General features: G+C 41.1%; 2 protein-coding genes across 3 annotated transcripts in view; both read left to right on the top strand.

Annotated features, from left to right (window-relative positions):
* CCDC81 (coiled-coil domain containing 81) overlaps positions 1-9543 on the top strand; it is a 42405-nt gene extending 32862 nt beyond the window's left edge. For both annotated transcript variants that reach the window (XM_070782862.1, XM_019955359.2), the window contains 4 exons: positions 22-100; positions 773-993; positions 6582-6707; positions 9051-9543. In XM_070782862.1, the coding sequence (XP_070638963.1) occupies positions 22-100; positions 773-993; positions 6582-6707; positions 9051-9192 (568 nt within the window). In that variant the 3' untranslated portion in view covers positions 9193-9543. The remainder of the gene's footprint in view (positions 1-21; positions 101-772; positions 994-6581; positions 6708-9050) is intronic.
* A 10430-nt stretch (positions 9544-19973) lies between these two features.
* LOC109554711 (protein tyrosine phosphatase type IVA 1) lies at positions 19974-21122 on the top strand. The gene has a single exon (XM_019955382.2). It carries the CDS (start codon positions 19974-19976, stop codon positions 20493-20495), a length of 522 nt encoding a protein of 173 aa, XP_019810941.2. The 3' UTR covers positions 20496-21122.
* Positions 21123-21853: the final 731 nt, after the last annotated feature.

Raw genomic sequence — 21853 nt, 5'->3', positions numbered from 1 at the left:
TCTCTTATTTGTAACTGCCAGACTTGCTGCGCAAAGAGCCAAATATATAAAAGATAAGATGGAAGAAACACAGTGTTACAAGAGGGCTCTGGATGCCCAGGTAAGGGGACATATTATTACTTTAAAATTGTGCAGTGTTTCTGGCTGCTTTTGGTCCCCATGGATGGAGTAGTTGAAATCTGTAGGAATGAACCTCCAAGGGCTGGAAACATGACATATTTGGGAACAATTCTTAAACTGATTAACTAGCTGTAATATAGATTGCACTGATGCTGTAAAATCTGGACTGTGTGGGTATATCTGTCCCCAAGTAAGTGTTCTCTCCCCTTTATTGCTGTAAACAGTGATGTCCATGTAGCACATGTTAAACTGTTTTAATGTTTCCCGTATACACTGCAAACTACTGTAATTTACATGTGTTTCCTTGTTGTAAATAAGCTCCTCCTCCTATCCAGATTGTGTGTGTGTGTGTTCTACCAGTTAACTACTTTTGCAGTTTTATTCCTTTGTTATTTTTCCTACTTTGTTTACGGAAAAAATAGAAATGCTGGAATCCCCACCCTCCCCTAAAAAGGTGTGCAGTGTTTCCATAGCATTCTAAACATGTGTGAATCCTGTAATGTTATGAATGCCCTTCTGTGTTATCCATTTGGTGTTTTTTGAGGCCCTTGTTCCTCCCGCCCAGGTGCTGGTTTTTGCCATGCCACGGCCTGTGCCTGACGTCTAGTCCCTGGTATAACCATAATCTGCATTCTGTGTGTCCCTGCCTCAGATAAAGAACAGATGCCCTCAGCTGCCTGTGTTTGAGCCAGACTCTTCTAAGCCCATCTTTGGTAAGAATGAGGGTGAGATGATGGTGGAAAAGCGAAAGAGAGACCAGAACTACATGAAGCATCAGATGGAGGCCGCTGCTAACCACAAGAGGAGAGCCATCCTGCACCAGCTGGTGGATCAAAAGCGGGATTTGCTAATGCTGCAGAGGACACACCAAGAGTGAGACCCCTGGCGCTTTCCTCTCCTCCTCCTCTCCTGCCCTCCAGAGAAGCAGTCATAACAGGGAACACGCTGAAGAGTTACCATGCGCAAAATATTGTTCTATGCTTATTATATGCTTTATCTCGTTTCATCCCTACAACTCAACCTATGGACAAAAGCTTTTAGATTAATAACAGAGCCATTTATTTATTTTTATTTTATTTTTTTAAATTTACAATATTGTTTTGCCATATATCAACATGAATCCGCCACAGGTATACACGCGCTCCCCATCCTGAACCCTCCTCCTTCCTCCCTCCCCGTACCATCCCTCTGGGTTGTCCCAGTGCACCAGCCCCAAGCATCCAGTATCGTGCATCGAAAACAGACCCATTTAAAAGGAATATTAATAAGCATACATATTATATAATGATGTAAGATAACCGATAATGAATTCCAAATGCATTATCTTTTTCATACTCTTTTCCATTATGGTTTATTATAAGATGCTGACTACAGTTCTCTTACTGCTTATCTATTTTATATATAGTAGTTTGTATCTGTTAATCCCAAACTCCTAATTTACCCCTCCCCTACTCCCTTTCCCTTTTGGTAACCATAAGTTTGGAGAAGTATCTGTTCGAGTCTCATACCAATTCTTATCACATTATTTATTTGCTATATTTACTATTTTGTGTTGTTTGCTTTCTTACTGTAGAGTTTTAAAAATACTCTTTAACCTCCTTTTTTTTTTAATTGAAGTACTCAGCATTTCATAGTTCTAAAAGCTTTCTTCTGATTGCATTGGGCAGCTAAGTTCACGGGTGACATCTAGGTTCTGCAGGTTTGGTTCAGAAGGATGTCCCTTTGGAACTATGTATTCCTTGGTTGCGGTTTCCAGGGGGCTCAGTGGTACAGAATCCACCTGCCAATACAGGAGACACAGGTTCGATCCCTGGGTCAGAAAGATCCCCTGGAGAAGGCAATGGGCTACCCACTCCAGTATTTTTGCCTGGGAAATCCCATGGACAGAGGAGCTTGGCGGGCTACAGTTCCATGGAGTCGCAAAGAATCGGGCACAACTTAGAGACTAAACAATAGCGACAAAGTCTCAAACAAACTTTCTTGATCCTACTTCTCCCTCAAGTTAACTGTCCATAGTTTTCTTTCCCTGTTCAGGACAATGTCTGAAAAGAGTTGTCCACCCCAGCATTGTCCATAGGTGAGTCACAAATGTGCCGTCCTGCTCAAGTGACACAAAGACATGAAACTCAGATCCTTTCTCAACCTCCACTAAATCCCTTCTGCAGAGAACTGTGCATATAGTAAGCTGTGCTGATGTTTGCTGGTGCAGGGCTGCTGAAGGTGAGAACATTCTGGAAATCAGAGCTCTGAGCAAACACGACTGTGGTCTTTACTTGGTTATCTCTTTTGTTGGAGCTCTGATCATAAACTTCCTTTTCTGTATGGGCCAGGTCCTTGTCTTCTGTTTCTATATCCTTTACTAATTATTCCAGTCTCTCTCACTTCTCTTTTCTTTTCCAACTGGCCCACCTTCAGCCCATCTCAAGATGTGAATTTAGGTCTTCCTGTGGCAAATAGAAAGTCACTTTCTTTCAGAGAGAAATGATTTAGTCCGTGTGATCCAAAGATGCCTGCTGACGTAATTTTACTTGTTTTACATTTTTTTCTTTAAACTTTCCTGTTTTTGTTTTTAAAAAATATAACAACTCATGCTCACTAAAATTATCAATGGGTGGAGAGATTTTTTTTTAAAAGGCTGATAATCTCTCTTACCAAGTAGTCTATGTTAAGATTCAGTTCAGTTCAGTCACTCAGTCATGTCCGACTCTTTGCGACCCCACGAATCACAGCACACCAGGCCTCCCTGTCCATTACCAACTCCCGGAGTTTACTCAAACTCACGTCCATCGAGTCGGTGATACCATCCAGCCATCTCATCCTCTGTCGTCCCCTTCTCCTCCTGCCCCCAATGCCTCCCAGCATCAGAGACTTTTCCAATGAGTCAACTCTTTGCATGAGGTGGCCAAAGTACTGGAGTTTCAGCTTTAGCATCATTCCTTCCAAAGAACACTCAAGACTGATCTCCTTTAGAGTGGACTGGTTGGATCTCCTTGCAGTCCAAGGGACTCTCAATAGTCTGCTCCAACACCACAGTTCAAAAGCATCAATTCTTTGGTGCTCAGCTTTCTTCATAGTCCAACTCTCACATCCATACATGACCACTGGAAAAACCATAGCCTTGACTAGATGGACCTTTGTTGGCATAGTAATGTCTCTGCTTTTTAATATGCTATCTAGGTTGGTCATAACTTTTCTTCCAAGGAGTAAGCATCTCTTAATTTCATGGCTGCAATCATTAGCTTTCTACATTTTTTCCTATTTCTTTTACAAATGCGTTAAAAAATGTACACATATATATATTTTCCTTCCATTTTGCAAATGAAAATAAGGTGTGTGAGATCTTATATATTACTCTACAACCCAACCTTTCTTTAACCTAATAATGTGCCATTAATTTGTATTTAGGTCAGTACATATATAAAAAAATTCATTTTTCTTTAATAACAGCATATTATCTATAATATATAATATGGTTTATATAGTTTAACTTTTGCACCATTGATGAACATTCACTTTATTCCCAGGTATTTTGCCACTACACCAATTTGGCATTAAACACTTTTCTTATATATCTTATACTGGTTGTTTTGTTTCTATTGGATAAATTCCTAAAATTGGTGTTGCTGTTAGTGGGAATGTAAATTGGTACAACCACTATGGCAAACAGTGGTGGTTTCTCAAAAAAAATTAGAATCACTGTTCAGTTCAGTTCAGTTACTCAGTCGTGTCTGACTCTTTGGCACCCCATGGACTACAGCATGCCAGGCCTCCCTGTCCATCACCAACTCCCAGAGTTCACTCAGACTCACATCCATCGAGTCGGTGATGCCATCCAGCCATCTCATCCTCTGTCATCCATCCCCTTCTCCTGCCTTCAATCTTTCCCAGCATCAGGGTTTTTTCAAATAAGTCATCTCTTCGCATGAGGTGGCCAGAGTACTGGAGTTTCAGCTTTAGCATCATTCCTTCCAAAGAACACCCAGGACTGATCTCCTTTAGAATGGACTGGTTGGATCTCCTTGCAGTCCAAGGACCCCTCAAGAGTCTGCTCCAACACCACAGTTCAAAAGCATCAATTCTTCAGTGCTCAGCTTTCTTCACAGTCCAACTCTCACATCCATACATGACCACTGGAAAAACCATAGCCTTAACTAGATGGACCTATGTTGGCAAAGTAATGTCTCTGCTTTTTAATATGCTGTCTAGGTTGGTCATAACTTTTCTTCCAAGGAGTAAGCGTCTTTTAATTTCATGGCTGCAATCACCATCTGCACTGATTTTGGAGCCCCAAAAAATAAAGTCTGCCACTGTTTCCCCATCTATTTCCCATGAAGTGATGGGACCAGATGCCATGATCTTAGTTTTCTGAATGTTGAGCTTTAAGCCAACTTTTTCACTCTCCTCTTTCACTTTCATCAAGAGGCTCTTTAGTTCTTCCTCACTTTCTGCCATAGGATGGTGTCATCTGCATATCTGAGGTTATTGATATTTCTCCTGGCAATCTTGATTCTAGCTTGTGCTTCATCCAGCCCAGCATTTCTCTTGATGTACTCTGCATATAAGTTAAATAAGCAGGGTGACAATATATAGCCTTGACGTACTCCTTTTCCTATTTGGAACCAGTCTGTTGTTCCATGTTCAGTTCTAACTGTTGCCTCCTGACCTGCATACAGGTTTCTCAAGAGACAGGTCAGGTGGTCTGGTATTCCCATCTCTTTCAGAATATTCCACAATTTATTGTGATCCACACAGTCAAAGGCTTTGGCATAGTCAATAAAGCAGAAATAGATGTTTTTCTGGAACTGTATGATTCCACAATTCCACTTCTGTGTACATAATCAAAATATTTGAAAGCATACTCTTTCAGAGATATTTGTACACTTATGTTCATAGCAGCATTATTTATGATAGTCAAGGAATAGCAACCCAAATATCCAATCACAGATGAATGGATAAATAAAGTGTGGCACACACATACATGGACTATTATGCAGCCTTATAAAGAAAGTTCTGACACATGCAACAATGTGGATGAACCTTGAGGACACTATGTTAAGTGAAATAAACCAGCCACACAAAAAAAGACACTGTATGACTTAATTTACATAAGGTAATTAGAGTAGTAATTAGAGTAGTCTAATTCATGGAAACAAAGTAGAAGGGTAGTTGACAGGTTGGGGAGGGAAAAGTAGGGAGTTGTTTAATGGGTTTAGAATTTCAATTTTGCAAGGTGAAAAAAGATATTTCATATATGTTAGATACATTCCCACTAATTGCACGACAGTGGGAATATACTTAACACCATATATATGTATGTTTAGAAATGGTTAAGAAAGTCAATTTATGTGGGTTTTTTTTTCTACAATTTAAAAAACTGAAAAGATAAAAAATGTTATGAAAAAATGTATATAATAGGTACCATTCAGTCATTGAACTCCCATTGTGTGATAGGAATTGGCACTTTCTGTACGTTATCCTACTTAATCTCCATAATGACCACACAGTAGCTATTGAATCAAGGCTTGTTAGAGGATAATGTGGCCGTGCTATTTTAGAAGTGAACCAGCACGGAGCACGTGACAGGTTTTATCGGCGGGTCCTGACACCTAGTGGCGGTTGGTACCAGTAACACAAGAGTCTTCAGAGCAGCAGGCTAAATCAAGGGTCACATTCAGTGAAGTCCCTTCTAGAATTTAATGAGAACTGACTGTAAGAGTTTTAGCTTGGCAAGAAAGAGACACATTTATATTGAGGCCAGTTTAGGGTGATTCACAACAGCCGTGAGTATGTGTTTGGAGATCAGAGGTAGAAACAACATTGGGAATGCTGGAACACTCTACTTGAAGGGAGATATTATACTGCAGTCATTTCTTTGATGACGTGACCCTCAAACACTTTTGTTTTTTAAACCTTCTTCACAATGTTGGATACATTCTCCATTCACTTTCTTTTGCCTAGTCATTTGTCCCCGCCCTGCCCCGCACCCCCCCCCCCCCCCCCCCCCCCCCCCCCCCCCCCCCGCCCCCCACCTTTCTAACCATTCATTTGTATGCCTGTCTACATTGTCTTGTAAAACTCCTGGAAGAACTGGTGGGCCAGCTACTGAGAATCTGGACTAAAAGGAAAGAAACAAAGTATGGGAAACCATGTGAGATGAATCTTCAGATCAGCTAAATTAGCCTCAAAGGAAATAGATGGCTTTAAAAGCTGAATTTAATTGGAAGGGGGTTTTAATACTACTAATTTAAACCCAGATTGATGATGAAAAGCCTTAGATCCATAAATTATTTGCAGGAGTTTCACCATGTTTTTACAGTGTTCATGTCTCTTAGTCTGTTTCAAAGGGTGGGGAACAAAACCAGGACGTTTCCTGTTTAACTTAGAATAAAAGGAATGGGGCTCATAAGGCTGGTGCCTTTCCCAGTATTATAAATGGAATCAGACTGTTCTGTTTTCTCTAGGCACTTGGCAGACAGAAATGCTGAGCTTGAGCGAGTGAACAGAATCAACCAAAGCTTACAGGATGATTGGGAAAGGAGTGCTGTCATGAAGAAGCATCGAGACTTGGAGGAGAAGGCTTTTGAGCGGTAATACCTGATTGCACCTGAAGTTTTATTTGCAAAGCAAATCCCTTCTGCATCTTGTTTAGTTCCTACTAATCCTGGGATGACAGATAGGTTTTAAGTGTCAACTTGACTGCCTAGAGAGCTTAGAGAGGAGGAAAGAATTCTGGGTTCGGTGGGAAATACTGCTGTGACCTGGGACGGCGACTGCTGTGTTGTATGCTATATGTTTGCCACCTCTGTGCTGATCTTTGCCTCTGTGTAATAGGTTTGTTTTCTTTTTGTGGAGGCTAGGAAGGCCTGGGGAGAGGGGAAGAGTGTGGAAATTATCTTTGGAAATAATTAGCTGGAAATAGGAATTAGAAATAGAGTGTTTCTGCCTGAATGCATGTTAGGCTTATGGAATGATCTCATAAGAACAGAGTCATGGGGCTGTGGTTAAGACTGGCAATCAGAAAAGTGAGATGCCCAACCAAGAACACCTTCCTGAAATGTATTATATTCCCGCTCACTCTCCCCTGCTATCTATTTACAATCTAGAGTCAGGGAATCTAGATGTTTTTAAGAATTAACAATAACTTTGGAGAGGCAGCTAATACTTTTTGCCTTATTTTTTCTTATTTCTAAGGTGGGGAAATTAAACATTGGCCTGGCTTGGCTAACACAGGAATTTGGGGGATCAAATAAAGAGATAAAAAATCATTATACTTTAAAAACTGAAAATGCTTTACACATGTAAGGTACGATTTCATAGAATATTAAAAACTTGAAGAAACAAAGTCTATACAATCAAACATTACAAAAACCTGAAAATACCAAAGTAACATTCAATTGCTAATTATCAACAACGTTTTATCATAAAAAATTGTTACAGTGGATCTTGATCTGTAACTAACCTTTTCCTTTTAGATTTTAAGGCATTCCTCACCTATCTTTCTAATGGGCAGAACCCATATTTTGTAACAATGAAAGTATGAGGGATGATGTGGAAAACAGATTTCAAAGAAGTGGGGTTGTTTGGCCTAAAGAAGAGGAAGAGAAAAGGAAGTTGGATATTTTAAACCATTGTCTTAATTTTGTGAAAAAGCAGGTAAAAGGCAATAAGATTAATTAGTGTCAGGGAGATTTTAGTTGGATTTTGGAAGAAGGCTTGGCTAATGTTGCGATAAAGGGTAGCGACATAACACACGCTTGAGTGGCAGGATGGCCTGACTGCTCCATGGCCACAGCAAAATGGACCTCTCACCTGAAGACGGAGGACAAGCTGTGGGCAGGGACTCAAGTGAACGGCAGACAGGGAGGAGGAATTGGTTGGTGTTAAAAAGAAAACAAAGTAAAAGCAAAATTAAGGTTCATGTGTATGCAGTTGGCTTCCCTGATAGCTCAGTTGGTAAACAATCCACCTGCAATGCAAAAGACCCCGGTTTGATTCCTGAGTCGGGAAGATCCCCTAGAGAAGGGAATGGCTATCCACTGCAGTATTTTGGCCTGGAGAATTCCATGGACTGTATAATCTATGGGGTCGAAAAGAGTTGGACACTACTGAGTGACTTTCACTTTCACTTTGTATGCAGTTAGCTTGTGATACTCCTTCCTATCCCCAAAGGAAGCCAGGTAGGTCTCCCCTGCCCATTGACAAGGCCATCTTTTTTTTCCCTTTGAGGATTATCACTGATGTGTTTTTTTTAATAGAATCCCACCTGTACAGGAATTTTGATAGGGTAGGGGAGAACACCGTGGAGACTGTCCTGCATCATAGAGGAAAATGGCTGAAGTGGAAAAGCAGCCATTGCCATCCCTTCATCTCTGCTTTCAACTGCTTTTGTCCTCTTTCTCTGTCTCCACTTTCTCTCCTGCCCTCCACTCACCAGAGGCTCCTGGCCCTCTGGGTCTTTTCACTGAAATCTAGTCTTCCCTGTCTTCACTGTTTGCTGATGACCAGCAGCTCAATGGCTTGATCTTCTCTCAAAATCTGTCTCCTGGGAAGCCCGACAAGTGAAGGCCCCACACAGGGCCAAGCAGCAAACACCAAAGCTCTGGAGTTTTCCCATTGCCACTGACTGTGTGACTCTGGGCAGGTCTTGTGTTCTCTGAGGGTTTAGGTTGGGTGAGGGGAGAAGACTTGGGGTCAGACAGGAAGGTACCACTCAGAGCCTGTTATTGACCCGGAAGGAGACGCGGGACATGCCTTTCCTGGGGTGACCAGCAGGTGGCGGCGCAGGGGATCACGGATGGACCGGAAGCTCCTGGAGGGCAGGGACCCGGCGCTGCTCCTGCAATGCTATCCTGGCTCCAGCTTCCAGGCGAGGCGTGCAGCAAGGACTCAGGGGGCGCTGGCCGATGACCGCTTTTCCTCTGTCTCTGCAGGGCCTCCGACAAGCTCTTCCTGCTGGACCAATGTGAGAAGTACCGGCGCTGCAAGCAGTGCCAGAGGCGCACCTCCAACAGGGGCGAGAGCAACCTGTGGCCCCTCAACAAGTACATGCACGGCTCCCGGCTGTTCGTATAAAACCCGGAGTCTGGGCCTGCGTCTCCTGGGGAAAGTCTTTTTCTTTTTTTTTTTTTAAAGGGTGATGGTGAAACTTCATGTTTTTACTTTAGAGGGAAAAAAAAAAAATTACTGTGCCATTCTGGTGCTTTTTGGAGTAGATTGGATTCCTATAGACGGCTTCTCCCTGCCCGTCTCCCTCCCAACCCTCCCCAGGCCACTAAGGAGCCTGGACTGGGAAGTGGAACCCTGCTTCACTGTGGTTGAGAGGGGGATTCTGACCCAACCCACCATCCGCTCTATGTCTTTGTTTAGGAAGCTTTATTTTTCTTCACCTATAATGAAGAGTGTCATAATAAATACTTTCTACGACTTTTGACTGTGCAGAAAGTGATGGTGAATCATACCACGCCTCCCCCAGCCCTAGATTTTCCCAAGGCTGGAAATGTGTGAACCTCCCAAAGGTAGGTCAGGCTATTTGCTTCAGGCGGTCATAGCAATGCTTCTGGAGTTTTCTAGTTGATGACACACCTCAGACTTGTTGGGATCTCAGGGATATTTTTCCCTTGGTGAGCTTCTGGCCAACCATTCCACCATTCTGCCCGTTTCTGCACCACTACTGACTGTAGGTTTATTGTTTGGATAAGTGAATACTGTGAGGGGAGCCTGGCTGGCTTGCCAGGGTCCACTTTCTTCTCTCATTGCATCCAATCTTTTTTTATTGGAGTATAATTGCTTTACAATTGTGTTAGTTTCTACTAACACAAAGTGTTATCAGACACACACATATGTATGTATATGTCCCCTCGCTCTTGAGCCTCCCTCCGTCCCACATCCCCATCCCACCCCTCTAGGTCATCACAGAGCCCCGAGCTGAGCTCCCTGTGCTATAGAGCAGCTTCCTGCTAGCTGTCTGTTTTACACATAGTAGTATATATTTGTCAATGCTACTGTCTCAGTTCATCCCACCCTCTCTTACCCTCCCTGTGTCTGTTCTCTATGTCTGCATCTCTGCTCCTGCCCTGCAAATAGGTTCATCAGTACCATTTGTCTAGGTTCCGTGTGTACCTGGCATCCATTCTTAAGCTGTATGTGCTATGGGTGAGGAAGAGCTTCGTGTTGAGGGACTGATTTTCAGTTAAGGTTTATGTGCTCTTTTTTAAAAATATTTTCTTTTTTAAAAAATTAAAATTTGCTTGCTTTTAATTGGAGGGTAATTGCTTCACAATATTGTGTTAGTTTCTGCCAAATATCAACAAGAATCAGCCATAGGTATACATATGTCCCGTCCTTCTTGAACCTCCCTTTCACCTCCTATGGTTTATGTGTTCTTAACCAAATTTTTTTCACTTATCTTTACCCTTTGGCTTTCTTCTCCCTGTCCTGTCCTACCACTTCAGGTGAAACAATGAACAAAGCAGAGCGATGTCTGGATTTCTGATATGTAAAAGCTAGGCAGAAAGTCCCTTAGACACTCTGCTTTCTGCCTGCAACGTTTTTCTTAGAAAGAAACGTGGGGAGACACAGAACATTGTGCTTCCCTGGTGGCTCAGTGGTAAAGAATCCACCTGCCAACATAGGAGACATGGGTTTGATCCCCTGGGTCAGGAAGAGCCCCTGGAGGAGGAAATGGCAACCCAGTCCAGTGTTCTTGCCTGAGAAATCCCATGGACAGAAGAGCCTGGCAAGATACAGTCCATGGGTCACAAAGAGTCAGACATAACTGACTAAACAACAATCTAGAACATAGTTTGCCCTACTCCAAATACAAAATAGGAATGTTTTGAGCCTTGAATAATTGGGAAAGTATTTACTTAAATTGATATTGGGCAAATTTTGTTGCTTATGTTATCTTTTTCTATCTAAACAAGTATGCTCTCTGGTGACTGAAACTGTCTGAAGCTCTCCCCTCCCGCATCCTGTATTAACCACTTCCTTCCATTTCCCCAGAAGACCCCTCCATGGGGGTTCCATCATCCCCAATATTTGAAAAAATAGCCTGGCCCCAGGACTGCTTGACTTGCTTGAAAAACCCATCCCTGCCACACCCTTGGAGTACTTCTCTGTCTCTAATAAATAATAAATTCCTATAATAGCATTGTATGAATATATATCTATATATAGAGAGACTGCCTTGTTAAAGAAAAAAAGACTTTAGGCAATGTTGATATGTTTGGGTGAAAAGATTTAAATTCATAGGTATTTTTACTGTAGGAACTGAACTTGTAATTTATTTTTTTAAGTATTTATTTAGTTTGACTGCATCAGGTCTATGTTGCAGTACACAGGATCTTCTAGTTGTGAACCATGGGATCTAGTTCCCTGACCAGGGACCGAACCCGGACCCCCTGCATTGGGAATGTGTGTCTTAGCCACTGGACCACCAGGGAAATCCCTGAACTTATAATGTGTTACCCTGGGTAGCAGTACTGACTCTCAGTCTGTGTCAAGCACCAAGCTAGTGACCTGGAGATTAAGACCTCTTCAGTCCTTGCCTGCCTTGGGAGCACTCACGGTGTAATGCAGAGATGTGACTTGGAAAATCTCTCTGTAACAAAGCAGATACCTAATAGTGCTGTGCATTGCTTGTTTTGGAAAAGCAAGGTCGAGCCCTTGAGGCTGGTTAGCTTGACAGGGAAAGCTTTTGAGAGAGATGAGGCCTGGGCTGAGTTTTTAAGGAGAAATGGGAAATAGCTAGGTAAAGACTGACAAGGAGTCATGGCAACAGATGTCAAGGCCTGTGCTCCTGTCTATTGAGACTAAGGTGGAGAAGTGGTTATGTGAGGTAGGTTATAAAAGCTAATTAAAAAAAAAAAAATTCATTCATTTTAAGAACAAATTTTTTTGATGTTCATGAACTTTAAAAAATTTTTATTTGGAGGATAATTGCTTTACAATGTTGTATTGGTTTGTGCCATACAACAACGTGAATCAGCCGTAAGTATACTATATCCCCTCCCTCAGGGGCCTCCCTCCCCAGGTCACCCCTAGGGTCATCACAGAGCACTAGGCTGGGCTCCCTGTGTCATACAGCAGCTTCCCACTAGCTGTTTTACACACGGCAGTGTATCTATTTCAATATTACTCTCTCAATTCTTCCTACCCTCTCCTTCCATTACTGTGTCCACAAGTCCATTCTCTGTATCTGTGTCTCTAAGAATCAAATGTTATTATAGTCCTGAATTAAAACAGCTGATTTCATACAAAAAAAGAAGGCACAGTCTTTTTTTTTTTTTTTTTTTGGAGCAAGTTTTCCTAATTTGGTACCTTGTTCACTGATCTTAACTGCTAATATTGTTTTAGTTCAATCCTGCTATTAGGCCAGACTCAATGAGAATGTCTTTTCTAAATCAATTTGAATTACTGTCTTCAAGTTCTGTCATTTCTGGAGCTGTGGTACTGCCAGACCAGCTTAATGTATCAAAGGAGTTCCAATTTCAGTGGTTTTTAATGTTTTGGACAGTCAGGAATCTTTTGAGAATCTGATGGAAAATATGTATGTACTCTTTCCTAAAAATATGCACATTTTCATATACAACATGTTGCATGTGATTAGGGGTATCCTAGAACACCTGGGCCACAGGTTAAGAACTCTTACTCTAAACAGCTTTATTTCAATGTTATTTACAAGCTCAAACTATCAAAAGTGAGCAAAGTGAAGGACTTTGCTTTTGAAAATGCCCTGTCAGTTCTAGGGAACTATGCCCATTTTTGCCTTCCTCTTTGACCCTATGTAAAAATAGTGCGATGAAATTGGAATGGCTGTTAGAAAACACTCCAGTAGTTTTCAAAATGTTTTGAGTAAGATTCAGTAAAAGAAATACACTTCATATTGAAACACAGAACTTGTGCACACACGTAATGAGACAAAAGTTTTACAGGGCTCTACTTACCCCACCTATCTGCAATGGATTCTGATAATTTCTATTTTATTTCATTAAACATTTCTGATTAGATTGAACAGAGCTGATTTAACAGTCTGCTAGTGTAAATAGATAATTTTCAGTTTGATAAACATAGTTTTAATTGAATTCTTCCCTCTCATAGTACTTCGTAGTTGGCTCGAATTCATTAGTGGTTGAGATTGTATTATAATGGTATTCAACCAGGAGACTGAGAAATGCTTAGGTCCTGTCTGGTAACCAGACTGCCTTCTCCTAAGGAACTTTAAGAAAGTGGCCACCTAATTAAGATCCATTGTAGGATATTGACTTTTTTTTTGAGCAAGCAAAATCTTGACATTCAGAGTGCAAGTTCTATCTCATCTGTGGGTAGAAGAGTCAGCCTCATCTCTTCCAAAAGCTTTCCCTGTCAATCAGACCTGACTGCAAGGGCTCTGCCTGGCTCTACCGTAATTCTCAAAGCCTGTGTTTGTTTGGGTCTGTTTTTCACATGTGTGGCTTGGGAGTAAACCTGAGACTTGTGTCGATTCACACACAGAATTAAGGGATTTCTTTCCCAGCTTTCTCCTCTCTGGAATTTCTTTAATGTTCTCCAGTGTCTTATTTCTAGTCCTCTGTCTATAAAGCCAGAGTTTTTCTTGGGGCTTTAGGAAACCAGGGCAAACCAGAAGAAGAGCAGTAAGTGACAAGACAGAAACAAACGACAGAGATTCGTCCCACACTCTTCTGACCTTGGGGTGCCTTTTCCTGCTTCCCCTGGCCAGGAAGACAGGCTGTCAGCGTCTCCGGTACTTGGAACGCTGCCACCATCACTGCAGTTCATGACTGTGGCTGGTCTTGGCGCATGCCAGGGAGGGGGAGAAGGACAAAAAGGGCGTTCCCTTTACACTCTAGTTCACAGGGAACCCTTTTCCTGTTTCTCTGGCCAGAAGAGGGGACTTCTCTTGAGTTTATGCTCTGTGTGTCAACTGGATCTTAGATTGTCCTCAGGGCAAACCAGAAGAGGAATAAATTCACCAGTAAATTCATCACTATACTAATCATTCTTCAGGTTTTGACTAGCTTATATAATCCCCCTGCTATTGTTTGCTTTTTAGAGTCCTACTTGCTTTCTATATTCTGTTCAGTTACAGTCAAACAGAAACCCTGGGGTGTGCTTACTCCATCTTGGCCAGCACCACAAGTGTTTTATTTTGGTTTTGAGTCTCTATTCTTCTTCCTTTCACCTTTCCCCCAAACCAGGTGGTATGTCAGTCCTTTTATTTAAATTTTATTAGTTAGGATAGCACCTTAACAAAGATTAAATACTAGTAGCTTAACCACCATAATAAGTAGCTTAACCATTTTTTCAAGAAACAGTCTAGGAGTACATAGTCCAAGACGGTAAGGTGGTTCTACCAGATTCTCCTGTGGTTTCCACCACTGGTCAAGGCAACTGTTTCTGGTAGCATCTCCTAACTAGCAAGTTGGAAGAAAAGGGCAAGGTAGCCAGTGTGCAATTTTTTTTTTTTTTTTTTAAGGAGTATAACCTGGAAGTGGTACCATTATTTCTGTCCATGTCCCATTGGCCAGAATTTAATCACATGGCCACACCATGCTGCAAGGGATCTTGGAGAATGAAGTCTCCAGCTTGGTGGCCATGTGTAGTGAAGTACTCAGGGAATGTTAGTACTAAATATAGGGGAAATAGATCCTATTGGACAACTGCCAGTCTGCCATATCCTAAAATTATGGCCGGAAGAAGCTACGAAATACCTAACAATGCCAGCTATGATATTTTTATTTTTGGAATATAATTGCTGTACAATGTGTTAATTTCTGTTGTACAGCAAAGTGAATCAGCTATATTTATACATATACCCCTCCCTCCCTGCCCCACCCCCACCCCACCCCTCTAGGTCATCATAGAGCTCAGAGTTGAGCTCCTGTGCTATACCACAGGTTTCCACTAGCTATCTATTTTACATATGGTACTGTGTATGTCTGGAGAAGGAAATGGCAACCCACTCCAGTGTTCTTGCCTGGAGAATCCCAGGGACGGGGGAGTCTGGTGGGCTACCGTCTATGGGGTCGCACAGAGTCGGACATGACTGAAGCAGCAGCAGCAGTGTGTATGTCAATCAATCTCCCAATTCATTCCACCCTCCCCCAATATTTTAAAAATCTTAAAAAAATATAAAGCTGCAAAAAACATCTCTAGAGGCAGACACAAAGTGGGAGCAAGAATTCAGAGAAGCAAGCATCAGCTGGTGGGTTACCTATGACTTGGACCTTTTGATTCCAGCTTGTGCTTCTTCCAGCCCAGCGTTTCTCATGATGTACTCTGCATATAAGTTAAATAAGCAGGGTGACAATATACAGCCTTGACGTACTCCTTTTCCTATTTGGAACCAGTCTGTTGCTCCATGTCCAGTTCTAACTGTTGCTTCCTGACCTGCATACAGGTTTCTGAAGAGGCAGGTCAGGTGGTCTGCTCTTCCCATCTCTTTCAGAATCTTCCACAGTTTATTGTGATCCACACAGTCAAAGGCTTTGGCATAGTCAATAAAGCAGAAATAGATGTTTTTCTGGAACTCTCTTGCTTTTTCAATGATCCAGTGGATGCTGGCAATTTGATCTCTGGTTCCTCTGCCTTTTCTAAAACCAGCTTGAACATCTGGATAGTCTCCCATAAAACCACATTATAGCCACCAAAATCAGAAAATCAACATCTATTTTTACTATATAATCCAACAACTCAATTAAAAATTTGCCAGTTGTTCCAGTAATATCCTTTAAAATTAAAAAAAGTTATTTTACTTTTGGCTGTGCTGGGTCTTTTGCTGTGTAAGGGTACTGCTCATTGTTGTATGCAGGCTTCTCATTGCAGTGGCAGGTAGCATCAATTGTGGAGCATGGGATCTAGGCATATGGGCTTCAGGAGTTGTGACACGCAGGCTCAGTAGTTGTGGCTCACAGGCTTAGTTGCCCCGAGGCATGTGGGATCTTCCTGAAACAGGGATTGAACCCACGTCCCCTGAGTTTGCAGGCAGTAATGTCCTTTTAAGCAAAAGGGTGCAATCTGTGATCATGGTGACATATTTAGTTGACATTATTTTCCTAATCTCCTTCTACCTGAATAGTCCTCAGCCTTTACTTAACTTTCACAGCTGACACTTTTGAAGATTTCAGTCCTTCCACCTGGATGTATGATTTTTCCTCATGATCAAATTCAAGTATTTTCTCAGGAATATCACAGAAGTGCTGCTATGTTCCTTGTACACCATTCTATCAGGTGGTACCCACTCAGTCTTTCTCATTACTGGTCATGTTAACTCTGATCATTTGAATAAATGATACCTACTGGGTTTACCACTATCAAGTTGTTTTCTTTTGTAACCAATTGATACTTTATGATAGGTACTTTTGAAAGTAAATATCCATTCCTCATCAAATTTCACTCACTAGGTTTAGCACATATTGATGTTTCTTTGCTAAATATATAATTGTGATGATGGTTGCTAAATACAGATTTTTGTAATTCCACTATTGCTGCTATTTACTAGTTGGCATTCTACTCTAAGATAAAGTGTTTTCTTCTCCCTATTTATTTATATCCATATAGACTTATGGTTTATTTTATTCAATGACTAATAATTCAGTACTATTATTGATATAAAAATCATGATCAGTGGGAGATCTTTAAGCTGGCTTCTGTGTTTTTTGTACTTTTAAATAATTAAAAAAAATTAGAATGATTTTAGAGAATTCCTTGTACACTCTTCACTCAGTTTCCCCCACTGTTAACATCTTCTGTTTCTATGACATATTTGTTATAACTAAGGAATCAACCAGAGAAGGCAATGGCACCCCACTCCAGTATTCTCACCTGGAAAATCCCATGGATGGAGGAGCCTGGAAGGCTGCAGTCCATGGGGTCGCTGAGGGTTGGACACGACTGAAGTGACTTAGCAGCAGCAGCAAGAAATCAACATTGGTACTCTACCATTAATTAAACTTCACACTGTATTCAGATATCACTTGTTTTACCCTGATATGCATAAAATGTCCTTTTGCTGTTCCAAGATTCCATCTAGTATAGCATATATCATTTGGTCGTCAGGTTATTTTTAGTCTCCTTTGGTCTGTGTATTTTTTGGTTTATGTCCTTTTGTCATATGCCTATCATTTTTTGAACACTTCCATAACTTTGTCATAATAAATGTTCTAGGCTAGTCATATTTTTGCTGCCCTACCTTTAGAATTAGCCATCTCCCCTAGGGGACTTTTTAAATGGAGAATGGTATTAGGAAACCATGATCTGAGTGCTAGTTGTTCTCATTGCTATTGGGTTGTCATTGCTTTAGGCCCTCTCTGCTCTCTGAAGATGAAGCTGAGGAATTCACACACACACACACACACACACACACACACACACACACACACACCTATCTATAATTCTATATATATTGAAATTATGAGTTTACAGTGATACAAACAATGCCAACCCCAAATCCTACAACTAGTTATACTTTTTCCCTTTCCATATTTGTAACTCCTGTCAGAGCAGGGAGAAAGCTAATTCCCATTATTCTCAATGTATTACTAGATAAACTCTTATGTAATCTTACTGTATAAACCCTTATGTAATCTCCAATCATCACTGCTTTCCTCCATTGTACATGTCCTCTGTACCCTGCTTGAGCTCTGACAGCCCACACTAGGTTCCAACTGCCAGCCCACCCTTGCTTGAATGTCCTCCTCATCCTTTTCCCCAGACTCCAGTATCTTCTGCATTCTCCATCTCTCATCTACCTCACAGACAACTACCTTGCTCCCCTCCATGTAGTGGACTCAGTTATTAAAGAAGAAGTGAAGGATGGAAGAAAGAGCAAAGAATGAAGGAAGAGGAAAGAAGAAATGGGCCCAATATAGGCCAGTGAAGAAAGCCTATACATTTTAGAAAATTCTAAAGCTATTAGAAAGTTAAACTGAAAACAAGGAATATCTTCAAAGGTCTGAGAAAATGTCAATGTAGAATTGCATACTCAGTGAAACTATCAGAAATGAAAGCAAAGTAAAGAATTATAGAAAAAAAAGTTTATTTAAAAAAACATGTCTACCAACAATAAAAAATATTTTTCAACAATGAGAAAATGCATATTTTTAAGATTATATAAAATATTTACCAAAGTCGGTCATACAACAGGAACTAAAGGAACTGCCCCAAAATGCTGTAAGATAAGAATACTCTTAGAAGAGTTGAGATGCAAGAAATAGTGAGCAAATAAACTGCTAACATATTGGGCAAATTTAAACAAACCCTGATTTTTATAAACAATGTCATAAGTGAGGTTTAAAAAATGCTTGACGGCATTATTTAAAATATGTTGAGCTGGGCTCAATAATAACTGCTGGGCTTCCCAGGTGGCGCAGTGGTAAAGAATCGGCCTGCCAATGCAGGAGACACAAAAGAGGCTGGTTCCATCCCCTTCATCCCTGGAAGATCCCCTGGAGTAGGAAATGGCAGCCCACTCCAGCATTCTTGCCGGGGAAATATCACGGACGACAGAGCCTGGTGGGCTACAGTCCATGGGGTGACAAAGATTGGGACAAGACTGAGAGAGTATGTCTGTATGACTTAGAGTTGTAACTGCTAAGAACTTTAAAGCACAATTACACATTTTCAAAACAGTGGAAAGAAAATATGAACTTAGCAGAAGAAAAATCTTATTCTAAAAGAAATCGGAAGATTAAAAAAAGAAATACACAAATGTCAAATAACACAAAATGAAAAAAACAGATGCAGAGACAGCAATAACATGTAACGTAAAACAAAATAATGTATAAAAATAATGTAAATAGACTTAAGTTCTTTAAAAACAAAGTTTGTCAGACCGATCGAAAAAAAGCCTAGCAATATGTCATGGCTAAAACATGAAGCCGACGGAGGAAGCCACAGCAGAGTCCACGGACGGGGTTCTTCCACTACCTTTCCCTTCCCACCTATCTCGGTTCGCCTCCGACTCTCTTCAGCCTCTCCCAGGTTTTGACTCGGTCCATTCCCGTCCCCAAGTCCCTCCTCACCCCCTTTCCTCCCCGGTGGGAGACGGGAAACGAGGAGGCTTAACGTCCAGCCCGTGTCCCTACACCAACCGACTCACTCCCCATCGGCCGCCGTGGCGACGTTGCCGGGGACCGGCCCCACACCGTCGCGCTCTATTTTTCGGCCCCCACTTCTGCGATTGGTGAGGAAGAGTCAACGCTGACTATAAAAGGAAGGGTTTGTGACGCAGGCGCGCCTCGGGGAGCGCCGATTGGCTCTCTTGACGCGAACGCTCGGCGGATCTCGGAGTCGCGCCGCCGTTCTCTCTGCGACAACCGCCATAGCTCCCTCCTCTTCAGCCGACGCCACCGCCGCCTGTGCTGCGGGACCGGCTGTATGGTTAGACCACAGTCTTTAATGAGTAAACTAAGTCCTTCCTGTGGTGGTGTTGGTCACGCATTTATGGAGTTTCTGAAGGTCCCCGGAGACTACTGCCAGGCACAGCACGACCTTCATGAGGAGAAGTGAACTGTAGAAATTCATCACTGCTCCACCAAGAAGACCCCATAGGAGCGTCAACCTGGACACAGACGTGTGTTCTTGAAACCATCGGAGCCTTTTACAAGAATTCCGACCTGGATGGGGTAAACCTCCGTGCTCTTCCTTTCCATTGACTCAGTCTTACTGAACTGAAGGATGGCTTCATGTTAGGAAGTTCATTTCCTCGTTACTCCCAATTTCGTGTAAGCATTGAGAATTTCGAGTGGGGCATATTGGAATAGACTTCAGTTTCTTTACATCATTTCTGCATTCAGAAATTTAATTTTTTTTTCCCGTAACTGTAACGAGTTTTTTTTTTTAAAAACTAAATTAACATGGCTCCACTGAACCGCCCAGCTCCTGTGGAAGTCACATACAGGAACATGAGATTTCTTATTACACACAATCCAACGAGTGCAACCTTAAGCAAATTCATAGAGGACCTTAAGAAGTATGGAGTTACGACAATAGTAAGAGTGTGTGAAGCAACTTATGACACTGCTCTGGTGGAGAAAGAAGGCATCCAGGTTTTGGATTGGCCCTTTGATGATGGTTCATCACCCTCTAACCAGATTGTGGATGACTGGTTAAGTCTTTTAAATATTAAATTTCGGGAAGAACCTGGTTGTTGCATTGCTGTTCACTGTGTTGCAGGTCTTGGGAGAACTCCAGTGCTTGTCGCCCTGGCATTAATGGAAGGTGGAATGAAAAATGAAGAGGCGGTCCAGTTGATAAGACAAAAGCGGCGTGGAGCTTTTAACAGCAAGCAACTTTTATACTTGGAGAAATATCATTCTAAAATGCGGCTGCGCTTCAAAGACTCCAGTGGCCATAGAAACAACTGTTGCATTCAATAAAACTTGCCTGCCTCATGCTGTTGCCTTGGACACGGAACTTGAGACAGGACTTAATTTATCATATATATTAGCATAGGCTTAATGAAGGACAAGTCTAATGAAGCCTCCCATAGGAATACTGAAAAGCCACAAATGTGACAAAATTGTAGCCTCTTTAGCTTACTACTATTCCCATGCCAGAAATAATATATAAGAAACTGAGAGATTAGGTACCAAAAGTCAGCACAATACTGGGATAATTTTAGTATCATGTAGATTTAAAACCCTAGGAATTAAGAACAGCACTGTAAACCATATGAGGTTTATTCCTCTAGTCATCTCAAACTATCACAAGACCTTTGTGGTTATTTATCTGCTCCTGTGTTTACCACTACCTGTGTATATCAGGTTTGTGTGACAATTGATTCTGTTGAATTCTTACTAGGACTTATGGTGATTATTGTCTTTATATAAATCTCATTTTGTGCTGTTGTGAAAGGCTCCAGTTTGAAAAAAAATCACATCTCTGAAAGTTCATGTAAAATATACATCATACAGAAACGTGTGTGTGTGTGTGTAATATTTTTAGACAAAAAAGCTTTACAATCTGTTTACACTTGGGATGCAGTTTTGAAGGGGAGGGCCTGAAGACAGAATGGGAAGAGGCTATGGAAAATTTCTACTAGAAATTCCATGTTGCCTTAATCTTGTGCAGGATGTATAGAATAGTTCCTTTTATTTAGTAAACTTTAAAAAGGGAAAGATACTTTGTAGCTAAAACATTTCTTAATTATAAAATTTTTGAATGCCTTGTAGTTCTTCAACACACCTATTGGAAGTTATTAACTATTATTTTTAAGTGTAGTATTTTTTCCTTGTCTTTTCAACCAAAATAGAAGAGAGTTTCTACTACTGAACTGATCAGACATCTAACATTTTATGATTTTGAACTGTGTAACAATAGTTAGATACTTGATACTTTGTTTTATTATGGAATTGATAAAATGGTGGTATATATTAAGGTTAGTTCAACCATAGATTCATAGTGTGTGGAAATGTAGTTCTGTGGGAGAAATAATTTGTTAGTTTTTACCTTTTGTCAGCTAGTACAAGAGCTGAAATATCTAATGAATTATAGGAGAGTGAGATGAACTAAGCAAGATGGTGTAGCTGTGTCATTTTTAGTAAAAGTAGAAGCAAAGGCATGACTAGAGATAAAATCATTACTTAAAATTTCAAAAGTTACACTTCACCAGAAAGTTATGTATCAAATAACATGGTTCAAAAATCTACAAAGCAAACATGGAAAGAACCACAAGGAAAATTGACAAGTTTACCAGAGTGATAGGAAATTTTATTATTTTTCTTTCAGAAACAGA

This window comes from Bos indicus, chromosome 29, assembly GCF_029378745.1.
Source record: "Bos indicus isolate NIAB-ARS_2022 breed Sahiwal x Tharparkar chromosome 29, NIAB-ARS_B.indTharparkar_mat_pri_1.0, whole genome shotgun sequence".
NCBI lineage: Eukaryota > Metazoa > Chordata > Mammalia > Artiodactyla > Bovidae > Bos > Bos indicus.
The sequence above is the reverse complement of the archived record's forward strand: the minus strand, read 5'-3'. Positions and strand labels throughout refer to the sequence as shown.

Bases quoted from the DNA above. Each gene is read 5' to 3' on its own strand.
- LOC109554711 (XM_019955382.2), top strand. From the start codon at position 19,974: ATGGCTCCACTGAACCGCCCAGCTCCTGTGGAAGTCACATACAGGAAC.